Below are 17,462 nucleotides of genomic sequence, written 5' to 3'. Positions count from 1 at the left end.
GAGAAAGTTACCTCATTCGCCAGAGTTTCCTTCGTTAGCTTAGACAACATATCCTGTATGCCGGAAAGTCATAAAAATTATTTAAAAAACCCGGCTGGCATTTTTTCATATTTTAAAGTGGGATTGTCTTTAAAACTTGCAACTATTAAAACTTTTTGTTTAAACCCTTTTTTTAACCATTTGAGGGGCATGCCACATTTATTTTAGGGTGGGCTCATGTCTAGGGCATTATATGATCTCTTTTTTGTCTTTATTAAAGGGATACTGTCATGGGAAAACATGTTTTTTTTCAAAACACATCAGTTAATAGTGCTGCACCAGCAGACTTCTGCACTGAAATCCATTTTTCAAAAGAGCAAACAGATTTTGTTATATTTAATTTTGAAATCTGACATGGGGCTAGACATTTTGTCAATTTCCCAGCTGCCTCCAGTCCATGACAGTATCCCTTTGAGGTTCCTTGGACATTTGTAATAATAAGTGGGCACTTCAAGCATTTGCACCAACATCTCTAATAAAGACGTCTATACGACCTATATGTACCTGCCCTATTCAAATGGACCTAAGCATAAGAGAACTAACAACATTTTTCTAGGCAGAAATGAACGTTAGCGAAAGTTCGCTATGAAATGCTCGCGCTGAAAAAGTAACGCTAGCGAAACCTCCACATCATTCGGCTGCTGAGACACAACTTCCCATTTTAGTGAATTAACGTAGTGGTAGCGAATTTGTGCCTGGCAATGTGGAGTGTGGCGTAGAGTGGAGCAAAGCTTTCGCAGGTGAAAACTCACCCTTTAGTGAATTTGCCCCCTTGCGTGAGGCATCTTCAAGGACAAAATGGTCCCTTCTGATGCATGAACCATCTCCTACCTTTGCTTCAGTCTGATTAAAGGAAAAACTATACCTTCAGAATGAATATGGAAATACACCTAAAAGTTCTCATTGCCTGTACCATTAAATGGCATCTTCCATATAATTCTGCATAAGGCAGCAGGGGTAATTTTAGCAAAAGAACAGTGAGTTAAATGTCTACAATCCTCCTACAAGCCATAATCCTTTATTTTTGGATGAGCCATAGCTTTATCATTATCCCTTGTGGCATAACACTTACACGCTTCAAAAAAGGGGCAACTGACGTGATACCAAGGCTTCACTTTCCAATTAACAGATATGGTCAGTGTGCTTAGAATAATGGATTTTCCTTCCCTATCTGCTAGGCTTTAATTCATCTCTTTATTTTGACTGGCTGCAACATTGTGCGACTTCTGCCAGTCATTTATTTCATGCGCATCCTAATTACAATCCCAACCCTAGCGCTGACTTTTATAATTAAGATCCACTTGCATTTTATTTTCTAGCTGATTATCAATCTTTCTATATACGTGTATATATATTCAGGACAAAGGCAGGTTTTATTTTTTGTGTGCAAATTTCTATTTAAATGACTTATTTTATGTGCAATTTGTTGCAGAGATGTACTATGTGGCTATCTCTTGTGCACCAATATTTCCAATGTGCCGAGGCTGGGGGAGCTGGATGGAGATGTTACCTCTTCTTCAATTGTAAATCAGGGAAAGCTGTATAACTGCAGGTAAATAATCTTCTGTGTAATTTAAATGGAAATGAAGGCAAATATATCATCTGTATACTTGAGGTTTTGCTCAATATTTTTTTAAATCAACAGAAAAACAGAAGAGCACAGCACAATATGTATTGATCTCTATACATTTATTTGATTAGCAGACATACATAGCAATGGAATGGCAATTCTGTAAATAATCTAGATTAATGAAAAAGTACCATGAAGTAATTCAGTTATTATGTTACTAAGATCTTTTGCTTTACACATGTGGAATTGCTTTTCAAAGAGAGCCCGGCAAGATTGCACTTGGAGTTACTGATCAGTGCTGGTGTTATATAAAGTAATAGGGTGTCATGGCAACGATGATGCAAGACGCTCTCCATCTCTCTCCTAGCAGATGCATTGGGTAGTGGTTTTCACTGGAATGGGGCTAAAATGCAGGGGAAAAATAATTTATATTGTGTTTTCAAATAACTTTAATTTTTTTAAGATTTATTTATCGAAAAAAGAAATATCAAATACTGGAATGGAAAAATTCTGCAATTAAAATCTTTTAAAGGAGAAGGAAAGTCGTTTAGCACTTGGGGGTGCCAAATGTAAGGCACACCCAAGTTAATGTATTTACTTACCTGAAACCCTGGGCCGGTGCTCCTATCAGCCCTGGGTTATTCCAGCGAGCACCATGAGTTGCTTTTTCATTCAAATTTCAAATTTCCCTGGGCAGACGCATGCGCAGTAGAATGAAAAAGCCGACTTTTTAATTAAAGTTCGGCTTGTGCGCAGCCACGCGAAGTAAGAAGGAGCCGGAAGAGGATCGCTCCGTGGTGCTCGCTGGTATAACCCGGGGCCGGTGCAGTTTTCTGCTGATAGGAGCACCAGCCCAGGGTTTCAGATACGTAAATACATTCACTTGGGGGTGCCTAAAATTTGGCACACCAAATGTGAAACAACTTTCTTTCTCCTTTAATCTTCTATAGAAGTCAATGGAAGGCAGCCAGGAACCCTTAGTTCTAGAAATGTCTGAAATCATAAATATGTTGATGATAATGTTTTCCTTGCAGTGGTGGGCATGTGAAGCTGGATGAAGACACCGACCTTGGCTATGTAGAAGATGGCACTCCTTGTGGCACTGGCATGATGTGCCTTGAACACAGATGCCTTCCCATCGATTCCTTCAACTTCAGCACCTGCTTGGGCAGCACAAACAAAATTTGCTCAGGGCATGGTGTAAGTATTTATACATCCCATTTAGGATTTAGAAGACTAATTTTGGTGTGTTTTTTGATATAGGGCCTCTTTGATTATTTTAATTGGGAGGTTTGTTATATTATTGTTGGCCTCAGGATGGACTATATGTGCCTGATTGTCTAAAATACATGAAAATAACATTACCAATGTATTATGTGAATTGTCTGAATCCTTTCTCTACTGCATGCAGTATTCATTTAGGAGCAGGATTTGGGCAGGTACTCAGCTCAGTCTGACCAGTAATAATCTATATTATCTAATATTATCCGAAATGCATTATTCAGAAAGCTCCTAATTATGGGAAAACAACACTCTCCCATAGACTCCATTATATTCAAATAATTCACATTTTTAAAAATGACTCCTTTTTTCTCTATAATAATGCAACAGTACCTTGTATTTGATCCCAACTAAAATAAAATCAGTCTTTATTGGAGGCAAATCCTACTCGGTTTATTTAATGTTTACATTAAGGTATGGAGATCTATATTATGGAAAGATCCCTTATCTGTAAAACCCCAGGTCCCGAGCATTCTGGATAACAGGTCCCATACCTGTGCTGCCTAAAGCAGAGTCTGGAGAAGCTTTGTAGTAACACAGAGCATTGGTTGATATGTATAAAAACCTTCAAATGAAACTTTCCAAGTCTTTTAGTTTATTTATAGTCTTTTTGTTTACATTGCAAATGACATTCACAGATAGTATGATGTGCAAAATTACTTTTAAGCAAATACACCCAAAATGTTCTTTGTGGACAGCTTTTATGTCATGGCATGGTAACTGCTAAACTGCAGGGTAGAGACAAGTCCTCCACCATACACGTAACACCTCTGTTGGATAAAAACATAAAATTATATATATATATATATATATATATATATATATATATATATATAGATAGATAGATAGATAGATAGATAGATAGATAGATATATAGTCTGTTTGGAAATAAATAAATTCCTGGACCAGCACTAACCTTCACGTAGTCTTTTATTTCTCACACATAAAACAATCCGACGTTTCGGTCCTTTTTGGGAAGAATTCTTTTGGAACTGTTAAGGTATTTAAACGTTGTTTGCACAGAACACAGTATCCTTGAAAAAGGTCCCAAAGATGACCGAAACGTCGGATTTGTTTTATGTGTGAGAAATAAAAGACTACACGAAGGGTAGTGCTGGTCCAGGAATTTATTTCCAAACAAACTATACAATCTAAAATTGACCATGCACCCTGCAAATAAAAGCATCAGAGTGCAGGTATTTTATGAAATATATATATATACCATACAGTTCTGAATGTGGATCGCCACTGCCCCCCGAGGAGTATATGTACCTGTCCCTGTATTGACCTGTAGAACTGAAATGCTATACCGGTATGAAGCCTTATAGACGTCTGTCTGACAATTGCAGGTATGTAGCAACGAGGTTAGGTGCATCTGCGACAGGTTTTGGACAGGAGAAGACTGCAGCAGTTACTTACATTATGATCATATTAAACCGGAAGGAGACAACAGAGATGAAGGTCAGTATACCCTCATTGGTACTCAAGCTTAGCACCATATGCTACGGGGATGGCGTAGCTCCATCTGTTAAAGGGAACCTGTCACCCCACTAAGTCTTTTTTATGAAGTCACTTACACTATATAAATTATTTAAATCTTGTTTATTTTAGTCTTGGAATTCACAATCAAATCAAGCAGGCAGCTGCCATTTTCTGGACACTGTTATTAAGGCAAGCTTTGCATCACGCCAAAATCTTGTTTATGTGCCAGAATGGGGCAGCTGATACCCCTGCGCAAGCACTGGCTACACAATTGGGAGGTGTAATGTGGAGAGTGCAGTGATATCTTGCAAGTGCAGAATGGAAAGTGAAAGTATTTGCACATAGAGGAAGGGCAAGCAATATATGATTGACAGCTGGGACTTTTAAACAGATTCATAACAGTTGTGTGTGTTTTGATAAAAAAAAAAAAAGAATTTGGGTTTGATTTTTGAGTTTAATTTGAAAATGACTTTTATTATACAGCTTTTTATATCTGGGTGACAGGTCCCCTTTAAGATGACATACAGAGAGGAGTGGTATTGTGATATCTATGAATAATCCCAAGAGTTCTGAATTTAATGAAATAGGAAAATAAATGGGCAGAAAGTCTCTTTGGTGAGTTGTAGCATAATGCAACACGGGCAGGTTAATTAGCTCTTGATAAAATTGAGTTTTGTGTGTGTGTTGTGTGACTGCCATAGGGATATGAGTTTTTAAGATCTGTAAGAACAAGGCCTGGGGTCCCTCTGTCACATGCTCTGTCACATGTTGACTAAAGGCTAATGCATTGCTTCATGCAGTTACACTATATTAACAGACAACAGATGTCACATTGTAAGGAGATGTTAAAGTATCTACTTTATTTTTGCAGGTGTAATTAGCACAAACATAATAATTGGAGCTATTGCTGGCACCATACTAGTGCTGGCCCTGGTGTTAGGAATAACCGCATGGGGGTACAAGTAAGTGCTTTTTTTCTATCATCTGTCTGTCCTTATGGTTCTGCACCTCCTTCATATACATGCACAGAGCAAGCCCCTTCATACAGGCCTTGCATGAGCCACATGGATGTAGTGCAGGAAGAGCAGCATCATGTACTCCACTATTAACATGCTTCTGTTGTTTCTCTTATTTTCTTGGCAAACAAGCTCCATCTACATGAGCTGGAGATACCATAATGCTAGCCTCAGCTCTAAATGTATCCACAGACTAGAACTGCAAGCTTGCACTAAATGTTCAGATAAAACATTGCAGCTCTGGCAGATCCCACTTATATGTATGAATAGAAGGCAAATGCTATTCATAAACCAAATATATCTGATAAGGAACAGTAGCTCCCATTCATTTTGGTGTGTTTTGTCTGTTTTTACTCTCTACTCATTGTTGTTGATTTTGCCCATTTGAAGTTCACATTGAGTAACTCTTTGTTTTCCTTTGACATGAAAAGAAACTATCGACGAGAAAGGTAAGTGCTTTAACATCAGCCATGATAGACATGTTTACATTTCCAATAACAGACTGGATTGTTATGTACACAGTTCCATAGCTCCATGCTCAGGGTGTAGGCCTCCCATTCTCTCTAAACCAAGTGGAGAATAGTATATGAATTAATTTTGTGTAAGAGATGCTCATTTTGCTCTACCCTTATGTGAGTAGCCATGATCAGACAGCGAGCAGTATATTCCCCCTGGAATGCTGTTATGTGGGTGATGCATAGGTCTACAAATATATAGCTCAGTAACTGACATCAACCCAGGGTGCCATGATGTAGAGTAATAAAGATGGGGAGCTACTGGGGCATCTTTGGAGGCACAGATCTTCCTTGCTAAAGGGCTGTGGTTGCCTTGGGCTGGTATAGATGCTAGAAGCTGTACCATGTCTAGCTTAGTTCTTTTTAGAGATTTAGTTGTTCTTTAAATGGGTTTCAAAGTCAAAATCAAAATGTAATTTTCAGGTTCTCCACACAAAAATAAACAGATCCCCAATTGATTTGCTTTAAAAAGTTTGCACCATTTTAAAAATAGAGGCTTGTTTGTCCCTCTGACCCGGCAGCCAATTTTGAATGTTGTTCTGATGGCCCCTGGTTGTGCTGCTTAGGAGGAATTTTTGGCTCCTCGATTAAAGGCTAAACAAAATCGGGTTTTCAAACATTAGGCAGTTGAGAAGGAACCAAACATTCCTCAGCAGCACAGCCATCCCCCGTCAGAATGTCATTACGAATTACTGTCAGGTCAGAGGGGGAAACAGAACAATGTTTAGTCTTTATTTCTAAAAAAATAATTTTTGAAGCAAGTCCATTGGGCATATGGTTATTTTTATGTGGACAACATGAAAAATCTATTTTTGTTTTTAGATTTTAAAACCCCTAACTATAATGTGTAAATAGGGTCTAGCCCCCCAATTTAATTGCTGCTTTATTTGCAACTTATCTCCATACTTTCCTTTTTATACTGGGGCAGGGATCAGATTGGGACACACCTTGTGTGCATGGGCAGAGCAGCAGCTATGAAATATTGAGACAAGATTGTTTTTTTAATTGGGGCCCCATTCTACCTAGTTGAAAGGCCTACTCCTCACAGAGATAATAACTAGGGCTTCCTGGGGGGCTAGAGCCCTGACAACTAAGTCATATAATATCTGATGGTGTGAGATTCTCTTTAATCTTGCTTCTGGCACACAATAAACAAAACCTGACATTTTGCAGTCTAGGAAAGAATATGAATTTCACCTTCATTATTGGACATGGAATGTAATTATTGTATCGCTATGGCAGCTGGGCCTTTACATTTGTGTTTGTTTCAAGCTCTTCAGTTCGATGTGTACAATACAATATAATGAACCCACTGCATTGTGCTAATTCTGATGTTGGCACTCACACATGGATATATTGCTCCCTTATAGATGATGTAAATACCTGGGCACGTCAGCAATTATCAGTCATTATTAGTGATGGGCAAATCTGTCCCGTTTCACTTTGCCGAGACATTTGCAAAAACTCAGTGAAACGTTAAAAAATTTGTGAAATGCATTGCAGTTAATGGGCGTCAATATTATTTTGATGCATGACAATTTTGACACGAGCAAAAATTTTTATACGCGCGACTCTTTTGTCCAAATGTATTAGTCAATAGGCATCCAAATAATTTTTACGCACATCAATTTGTTGCTGCAACGAATTTTCCCATGATGGAATCCGGAAATTCGTTGCAAATCCATGCCTGATGAATATATTCACCCATCACTAGTCATTATTTTATGTAGCACTGGCACATTCTTCAGCCCTGTACAGAGATTATACATCAGTCTCTGTTCCGGCGGAGCTTACAATCTAAGGTGCCTATCACATTCACACACACAGCAGGGCCAGTTTCATCAGAAGCCAATTAACTTGCCTCTATGGTTCTGAAGATTGGGAGGGAAATGAAAGAGCTGGAGGGAACTGACACAGGCAAAACATATACACATACCGTGCCCTGGCTGGAATCAAGCCCATCAGCCAAATATGTGGCTTTGCCACATTATTTCTAATGAGACATGACAAGGGCAGCTGCTTGTGGTTTTTCACATGGGAATAGACAACACTCCATGTGTGCCGCTGCTCTGAGCAAATATTCTCACTGGATGTGAAGAACAACCTCATGAAAATACTAAAGAATTGCTGCAGATCTAATGATGACAAGCCAACTTGTATGGCTGCTCCTCCATGTTTTAAATCCAATGTACCGTACATGTTCCATTTCCCCTGTCTGTTCCCCCTCCTCCTCTGAACTAATTTGGCTCTATGTCTGCATGTGACTTTGTTTCCATGTGCTTTTGTCTTGTTTTCTGACTATACAATATCTATTATGCTTTAGACAAATACCCCAGGGAGATTATGTAAAAAAGCCTGGAGATGCCGACTCTTTTTATAGCGACTTGCCTCCCGGAGTCAGCTCAAACTCAGCATCTAGTTCTAAGAAGAGGTCTGCTATTCTGTCGCATTTTCAGATATCTGCCTGTTCCATCCCACATTATTCCATTAGTCAGAACATTTCATTATTTTGCAGAAGGTTTGATTATATCTTTTTTCTTCTCTGTGGAAATATTTTTGAAAAGAATATCCCGTCTTTGACTACAAAGCAGCACTTGCCTTTCCAGCTGGGCTCTTATTAGTGGCCAATTTCTGGAAGCTTCCAGGCTTCCGTACTTATCTACTGGGGAAACTAGTGCCACTATATATATATCAAGGGATTTCCTATTATGAAGAGGTTCCCAGGGGGAGGGCAGAAGTGTGGGTAAATGTGAGACAGGTATATATACATAAGAGGTGGGGATCAGCAGATGAAACTTAAATCCATAATATTTGGGATTTATGATATTCTCCTTAGGTCAGTAAGGTGATAACAACATCACAGGCGTCAACATTAAATTGTAACAAGCCATTCCGCTCCTTTGAAGTCAAAGAAGACAATTTATAATATCTTTATAGAGTAATGCTCCTCAATTTATGCTGCATGGAAAGATATTACTGTATTTAAACCTTGTGGCCGTTGCACCAATGTTTCTTTAGTGAAAGCTTAGCGTTAGCCCTAACATTAGGTCCTGATTATGGTTGGTGTTTCTATTCTATAACTATATAATTATCATAACAAGATAGTAGAATATGACAACATATGAGTGTTTTGTGCATGAGTATGAGATGCCATATTAGCAGGGCTTGCTCAACAAGAGGCTTTTATAACCCCCCCGGCCAGAGAGTTTTATGTCTGATATCACTTTAATAAAATCTGGCGAACAGTCCCATGGGTATGAAGATAACTGGCCCATAATATGGAACAAGTTGGACTGTGATTCTCTAGACTAAATGGTATAGCAGTGATATGACTGTATATTTAAAGTGAAAATCATTGGGGGAAATCTCTTTGTCAAGCAGCCTCCAGTTATTAGGATGCAAATCTTGAGCCCTGGGCTTGTGCTCTTCTTAGGTAAGAAATGTACCAGCCTGGGGTATATTCCTATCAGCATGTGCCGCAATCTTCAGTGTTTCCCAAAGGCCTCCTTTGGCTGTCTGGGCCCATGGACATTTGCAATACAGTATAAAATCAAAAGGGACCTGGAAGGCTCCATTGAGAAACAGCTGAAGATGGAGGCTCGGCACTCTTAGGTATATAATCTTGGCCAATGTGGTTTTCAGTTATGAGGGACATCACTCTGGAACCTAAGATTGGCAATCTTAAGGGAGGGATGTTTGACAAATAGGTACCCCCCCTCAAGATTTTCACTTTCCTTGTCCACTAAATTAGGATAAATGGTAGGCAATCCCTACTTAACAAAGGTGTTTCTCTAACGTCGAGACAGATAGTGTAACTTGTTGTCACCTGTAATTTATTTTCTAAGGTCACAATACATTTAAAGGATACATCATATTGATGTGGGCCCTGCAAGTGAAACAGAAGCATTTGAAGCGTATGTGTAGCTAAATACCTGTTACATGAAAGTTTTCTTACTTTATTAGTATACTACAATATACCTGGATATGGCTGCCTCCCTTTGCAGATGTAGTTGGGGCACCTTTGTAGGTATTTCTTTGTCTCAGTGATCAGTTTTTAGCTACACATAAGGCACTTGCTATACATGAGAACAATGCATTTCTGCATATGAGTCTATGCCAGGGATGTATTGTAGCCCGTAATGTTACACATCAAGCAGTACTGATAGGCTGAGATCCCTATGGTCAATAACTGGACATCCCTATTGTAGACTGTACATATATTTCTTAGTTGACATCTTTAGAGGCCCATTTATCAAAGTCCGAATTTCCAAAGTCTGAATTTATCAATACATTTTCCGAAAATTCGGGAAAAAATCGTGAAGAAATTAGAATCATACGAATTTTTCGGATACTCCTTCCTGAAAAATGACATTTATTCAGATTTTTTCCCAAAAACGACGAAATCTTCGGATTTTTGCACGAAACCCAACACAGATCAGAATATCATTGGGACTTCTCCCTATTGACTTATATACAACCTTTCACTAAAAATTCAGATTTTTTTCTAAAAAAACTAGAATTTTGCAAGTTTCTGGCATTCGGACTTTAATAAATAAGTGTGTTACCCATAGACTTAGGAGCTCATGTATACATCAAGTGCTTTGTTCCTTATAAAAAGGGCAAGTGAATATGTTATTATGCAGGAAAGCTTCTTATTACTGAGTCACATCCCTCACCCTAGAGTAATTTAGTCACTTTGAGATCTACGGCTCGGAGCCTGGCCCATCATGATTCATGAACAATGTCGTTGTGTTCCATCCTGCATATCCTAACAAGAACACTTAGAAAAATCAAAGCTTATGTTGTTACTTTTCAATTAAAGCGAATTTAGAAGAAAAAAAGCTCCCATTGTACTGGCAAAACCGACTAAGTACGTATTTTGCTTCTAAATCACATAGACCTGTTTCATGTTTCTTTTGATGCACTCTGTTTTCCAGCCCTCCCCGTTAATTTAATAGGCTATCTTTATTTTCCTGTCTAATTCATAAGGGTTTTTTTTATTTTTTTTTAAATCCTTTTTTGTTGTTTTCGTTGTGTAGCAAAAGCTTTGTTTGTGTGATGTTGGTCAAGCAGAAGAAAAACACAATGGCGGGAATGCAGTCCATATTGTAAGTTAGATAATGACTTTTGTGTCTTTGCTTCCAGGTCAAATGGTTTATCCCACTCTTGGAGTGAAAGGATCCCTGACACTAAGCATGTCTCTGATGGCTGTGAGAATGGTCGGTCACGAAGTAACTCCTGGCAAGGTATAAACTGCCAGATATGTAATGTGGCAGTCAGTCTGAATTGGGCAGAGTATGTCCTATTAAAATGAATGGGTGTGTCACATCAGTGGTCTTGTGAGATGGCTGAGATATGTTTTGGGCCCTAATAAAAGACACTCAAATCTATTGTCTGTTTTATAATTAAACCTTACTGATTGGTAGAATATTTATCATCCATAAAATATGAGGGTTCTTGAATTCTAGCGCTCAGGAATCCTGCCTTATTGGTCATTTCCTTGCTAAGCAGGGGAGGAGGTTGAAATTTTAATTTTGAAAACAATTAGTAGAAGACTTTCCACTTACAATGGCCTATGATGTTTGTAGTACAGTAACTGAATCAGTCAATAGCATATGGGGTGACATGGGAGTTAAAGGTGTTGCTCACCTTTGAATAACTGTTAGTATGATATAGAGAGAGATATTCTGAGACAATTTGCAGTTGGTTTTCATTTTTTATTATTTGTGGTTTTTGAGTTATTTAGCTTCTTATTCAGCAGCTCTCCAGTTTGTAATTTCAGCAATCTGGTAACTAGGGTCCAAATTACCCTAACAACCTTGCATTGATTTGAATAAGAGACTGGAATATGAATAGGAGAGGCCTGAATAAAAAGATGAGTAATAAAAAGTAGCAATAACAATACATTTGTAGCCTTAGAGAGCATTTTTTCAGTGATCCCCCATTTAAAAGCTGGAAAGAAGAAGAAAAAGGCAAATAATAAAAAAAAAAAATTAAGACCAGTTGAAAAGTTGCTTAGAATTGGCTATTTTATAAAATACTAAAAGTTAAATTAAAGGTGAACCACTCCTTTAAGTTTCATTCAGAATGTGACTTAGGCCACACATAGTCTGCATCAGATACAACACTTTGTTAATAGACCTCCCTAGTAATACTTGATATTACAAAAGTGAGATACAGTTCCTGGTCACTTTGACTTTTGAGTTGATGAACCAGTGTCACAAGAAACTGGATGCTTTTGTATTAGGTTGTAATCGCCCAATCACAACAAGCCTCTTGGATGAAAACGTAAAGGCTTGAAACAAAGCTCTGTGTTCCTCCTTATAGAATCCAGTGACTTTTGCATTAAATCTACAAGCGTACACTTTTAAATGTTTGTGTACAAGGTGAGGAGCGGCTTTGCTTGATAAATCAAGTGGTATTTACATTTGCTTGCTCCGAGACACTAATTCTTACATTCCAATCCATCAGATATAGCTGTACTATTTTGTGATCAAAGCCAACTGCTTTGTTATATGTGTATGACCCATGTCTGTATAAATTAGGAAAGGAAAAACACTGGTTTATTACTATTAGTATTTTTTAAAGAAACATTTTGATTTATTTCTCTTTGTATATAACATTTCTGCAGGTAATGTAACCAGCAGCAGGAAAAAGCTCAGAGGAAAAAGATTTAGGCCACGGTCCAATTCCACAGAGTAAGTGCACTGAATTTTACACTATTTATTCACGCCCATCTTAGTCTAACTTATTATCTAGCATACGAGGGGCTTCCTGAGCTCATACATATTATCAAGCATCAATTATCATACATTACTCAAGGCAGATTTAAAGACATTTTTGCATTTTATCTTGTTATCTTGTAACAAATACACAGTCTGTGCTGTACCAAAGGGGATTCAGTAACTATCATAGTTATATTGATGACAGGTGAAAATACATGAAGCGTTTTATCTGTGTAGCAATACACGTTCCAGTAGCTTTTTTCTGATAAAGGCCAACATAATGTCATTGTCACTGTAATGGCATCATCCAAGCAGATGCTAATTAGCTGAATTATCCACAGGAGAAAGCCTAAAAAATAGCATGGTTTTCAATGATCTGGAAGTGCAAACTTGCTATCTGTGATGAGCATAGGATGCTCCCAACATTGGGGGAACGGATGACCCCACGCCATGAAGCATCTATATTAAATCTGGTGGCACACGTGAAGATTCGGGGGAGATTAATCGCCTAGCAACAATTATTCTTGTCTTCAGGTGACTAATCTACCCGAAATGGCTTCTGCCGGCACGAATACAAATCGCCTGCAGGATGGCATATGAATAACTTTGGATTTCCGAAGTCGCCCCCCAAAGTTTCCTCATGAGGCAACTTCGGGCGACTTCGGAAAATGAAGCATTACGTATTCCATCCCATGGGCAATTCAAATTCTTGCCGGCGGAGGCCATTTCAGAGAGATTAGTCACCCGAAGAAGAGAATAATTGTTGCTGGGCGACTAATCTCCCCCAAATCTTCACGTGTGCCACCAGCCTAGCTTTCCTGAGCCATCATTAGCCTGAGCCGAGGTCTATAAGTCTTGATCCTGTGCTCCAGGAACACCCTCTGAAGTGGTCCAGCGAGAATACTCAGTAATATCCTGCATACAAATAAGCCGCTAATATTAAGTTCATTATGAAGAACCAGTTGGCTTATTTACATGATTGATTGATGACCGTCCGGCAGGATAAGTTGTGAAACCAACTCGAAAGATTGGCTGAAATAATTATCTATAATACACAAAAGCCATGAATGTCTTGTAAATTATATCCTTATAAACAGTGACTAGTGATGTCATCAGTTATAAACGGTGAGTAGTGATGTCATTTTTGTCACATGACTCACTGAAACTTGTGTATTATAATAAATAAAGTACCCCTTGTTGAAAAATATGAGAATATTAAAAGTTACCTCGGAGTTCCATGACCTGTATAAAAACACTCGGCCTCGTGCTTTTATATGGTCGTGGAACTCCTCTGTGACTTATAATATCCTTATATTTTACAATAGAGGGTACTTTATTCACTATATTATGTACACACTAGACTGTGGAATAGAGATATTTTATATTTACATTTTACTTGTACTTCTCATAATATCATTTTGATTCTCTTGCTCTGTTGTATTAGGACTCTTTCACCTGCCAAGTCTCCATCATCATCTACTGGATCTATAGCATCTAGTAGGAGATACCCATACCCCATGCCACCACTTCCAGACGAAGAGAGAAAAGCCAGCAAACAAAGTGCAAGGGTATGAAATACTTTATTCCTGCAGTTGTCAGGAGACGGTTGGACTGTCCCTGCATCTCCATAAGCACTGATAATATATAACAACATTGTCTTTGTAGAGCTCAGACCCATCAGCTTTTAGGTCAGTATTTGCCAGACTTTTTGGTTGATGCCCCACTTGGAGGACCAGCGTCTATTCAGATTTTAGCAAATTACAAAATGACAGATATACAGTAGGAAATTATTGGTTTCAGTAGGAAATTATTGACATCAGGAGTGTCAGACTGGCCCATTGGGTACTGGCAAGAAAACCTGTGAGTCCAGCCCAAATTTCACCTACTCAACTAACAGCCACAATCTATTATACAGCCATGCCTGCTCTGCACCCAGTGATATCCCAGGTTGGGTGCTGCTGTATAAGAGATTGGGTAAGGGTGTTGCATGGGTGCTCGTGTACAGGCGGTCTGGGCTATAGGTACAAAAAGCCAATTGTAGCGCTACCAAAGTGTAATAAGTCTGAAACAAACAAAAATAAAGAAGGGGATATAATATACCCACAGTTCACCCCAGTGCATGTATATGGAACAACAGTAAAATTGAGAGTGTGTGAGAAAAATCAAACAAAACGTAGTTAAAAATACAAATACATTTGTCTTCGTATTTTTAATTATAATTGCACCCCTTTTGTAAAATATGAGGATATTTTGGATATGTCACTTTGGAGTCCCATGACCTGTATACAAGTTCCTTGTGTTTTTATGTGGCTATGGAACTTCCCTGTGATTCATAATATCCTTATATGTTACAGTAGGGGGTAGTTATTGCATTGTATAACTAATATGATATCTATGATTTGTCTGTCTTTGTGCAGCTCTGGGAAACCTCCATATAAATGATTGGAAAACACATTGCTTCACCTGCTGGAGAGTTATCTCCGTACCCTCCATCCATCTTATACATCATCCCGAGCCTCTTCACCCATCCATACTAACGGACCATGGACACATCGCTGTTTACAGAGGACCCTCTTTACCGCTGTTGGGAAGAGTCTCTTAACGACCAACTGCAACTTCTATATTCCTCATTGGGGGGATAACAAACAAAGGCTCACAAGGACACAGCAGAGAAAGAAGAGAGTATTTTTATGCATGAGAAAATATGAATATCTTTTGAGACACCGGTTATAAATACTACATAGAGCAGCCCACTCATCCAGTGGCAGAAACTGAGTTGGACCCAGTCATTGGTCGCATGCAGTCACTATGGAAGATTATGTTGAGTGCACGTTCACCCTGTATTCCCATCTCCAACGATGACACATATTCCAGCCTAGCATGCTGTCATGGCGAAGATACATTTTTAATTTAAACGACCAAATTTACAAAAAAAAAAAAAAACAATTTTGTACATATGTACATTTTAAATGGTATAAATACATTTATTACATAGTAGCTTATTTTGTCAAATGCTTAACAAAAGCTGTTCAGCGAGTGAACCCGCCGCTACCATTTCACACGGGTCTCCGGAAGGAAGTGGAACGATCCGCCGCTACCATTTTACACGGGTCTCCGGAAGGAAGTGGAACGATCCAACGAGCAGTGGAGGGATTCGGCTGAGAACACAGAGATATATATATATAGACAGAACAAGTCAATAACCCATACATTTTAGATAGAAATAGGTATTTCTTATGTAGCTAGGGGGGAACAAAGGGCATTGGGGGGAAAATGAATGCTTTGATAATGTCTTGAAGATTTTTTTTTTGCCATATATTTTGCAGGAAATAGAGATTCAAAAAGAAAATGCACAATGAATTCTAGGCATTATTGTACTAACCAACGAACACTCAGAAATCTATTCCACTACCGCCCAGTAGGCGGCCATCTTGGAGTTAGTAGAACGACCGTCGATACTGATCGCAGGATCCAAGGAACTTGCAAAACAGCTCTCAAAGCCAATATATATATATCTCCTATATCCAAGCACAAGCTTGGGGACACAAGGAGTTTTATTTCATTACCTTACGGATACGCCAACGTCAATACTGTGCCTTTCAGATGTATCAGCTGAGAGTGAGAAGCTTGGGACAAACATAACGGGCAACTGCTATGGGGGAGAAGGCTACGTGTGTGTGTGGCTACAGACGATCAGCATTATCTCTCTCTCTCGCTATACATATATATATATAAGGCAGACAAAGTGGAATGTAACAATCCTTTATCTTTGGTACCGCTTCCCTTGTATTGGTTATGCCATAGCTTTTGTTAGCGTGCCAGTGTCTGTGTATAGCGCTCATTCCCCAGCCTTGCCATTGTCTTGGTACAACCCGACATGTTACTAAAGTCCTGATCAGCTGCCAAGTGGTGAAAAAACCATACGCCTCATACTGATCTGTAAGCTTGTGGCAATATTAGGGATGCACCGAATCCAGGATGCGGCCATTTTCAGCAGGATTCTGTTTTGGCCGAATCCTTGTGCCTGGCCAAACCGAATCCTTAAAATCATGTGATTTTTTGTCACAAAACAAATTCGGTTCGGTATTTGGCCGAATCTTTCACAAAGGATTCAAAGAAAAACAAAAAAGCAGGGAGCACTCACTGACCCTCATGAATCTCCGATGTGCTACTACGTAAACCGCTCCCGATGCGATATTCTTTCGACACAGAGCACCGGCAGCTTTAAAGTGGACCTGTCACCCAGAAAAAATAAATCTGTATAATAAAAGTCCTTTTCAAATAAACATGAAATCCAATTTTTATTTTTTATAAAAGCATTTATAGCTGTTGTAAACTCATTTAAAAATCTCAGCTGTCAATCAAATATTGTCTGCCCCTTCTCTATGCCTTAGGCATAGAGGCGGGGCAGACATTTACTTTCAATTTCCATTCAGCACTTCCTAAATGTCACTGCTCTCCCCTCATTCCCCATTTCTCTTAACCATTTAATTGTGTAGCCAGGGCATGGGGATGGACATCAGGTCTCCCATTCTGGTGCACAAACAAGATTCTGAGATGATGCAAGGCTTGTCTTAATAACAGTGTCCACAAAATGGCTGCTGCCTGCTTGTTATAATTATGAATTCCTAGACTGAAGGAAATAAGATTCAAATAATTTATGAAGTGTAATTAAAGTTTATTTTGCTTGAATAATGTGATAAAATAGGATTTTGAATTTGTTTTTTGGGTGACGGGTCCCCTTTAAAACATCCTTTTATTTGAAAATCTTTAAAACATCAGACAGAGCGCATAACAGCCAATATGCTTGACGCGTTTCGTGGACAAAACCACT

The 17,462-nt window shown here is 38.7% G+C and overlaps 1 protein-coding gene across 4 annotated transcripts in view; it reads left to right on the top strand.

The window, feature by feature from the left end:
* The window catches only part of adam22.L (ADAM metallopeptidase domain 22 L homeolog), a 128,490-nt gene extending 111,564 nt beyond the window's left edge, over positions 1–16,926 (top strand). The window contains exons 22-31 of one of the 4 annotated variants that reach the window (XM_018266306.2): positions 1,472–1,591; positions 2,644–2,809; positions 4,240–4,351; positions 5,244–5,334; positions 5,820–5,837; positions 8,227–8,334; positions 11,049–11,149; positions 12,535–12,601; positions 14,073–14,196; positions 15,046–16,926. In XM_018266306.2, the coding sequence (XP_018121795.1) occupies positions 1,472–1,591; positions 2,644–2,809; positions 4,240–4,351; positions 5,244–5,334; positions 5,820–5,837; positions 8,227–8,334; positions 11,049–11,149; positions 12,535–12,601; positions 14,073–14,196; positions 15,046–15,066 (928 nt within the window). In that variant the 3' untranslated portion in view covers positions 15,067–16,926. 4 annotated transcript variants of the gene reach the window in all.
* The last annotated feature ends 536 nt before the right edge of the window (positions 16,927–17,462 follow it).

Source organism: Xenopus laevis, chromosome 6L (genome assembly GCF_017654675.1).
Source record: "Xenopus laevis strain J_2021 chromosome 6L, Xenopus_laevis_v10.1, whole genome shotgun sequence".
NCBI classification, from domain to species: domain Eukaryota; kingdom Metazoa; phylum Chordata; class Amphibia; order Anura; family Pipidae; genus Xenopus; species Xenopus laevis.
The sequence above is the reverse complement of the archived record's forward strand: the minus strand, read 5'-3'. Positions and strand labels throughout refer to the sequence as shown.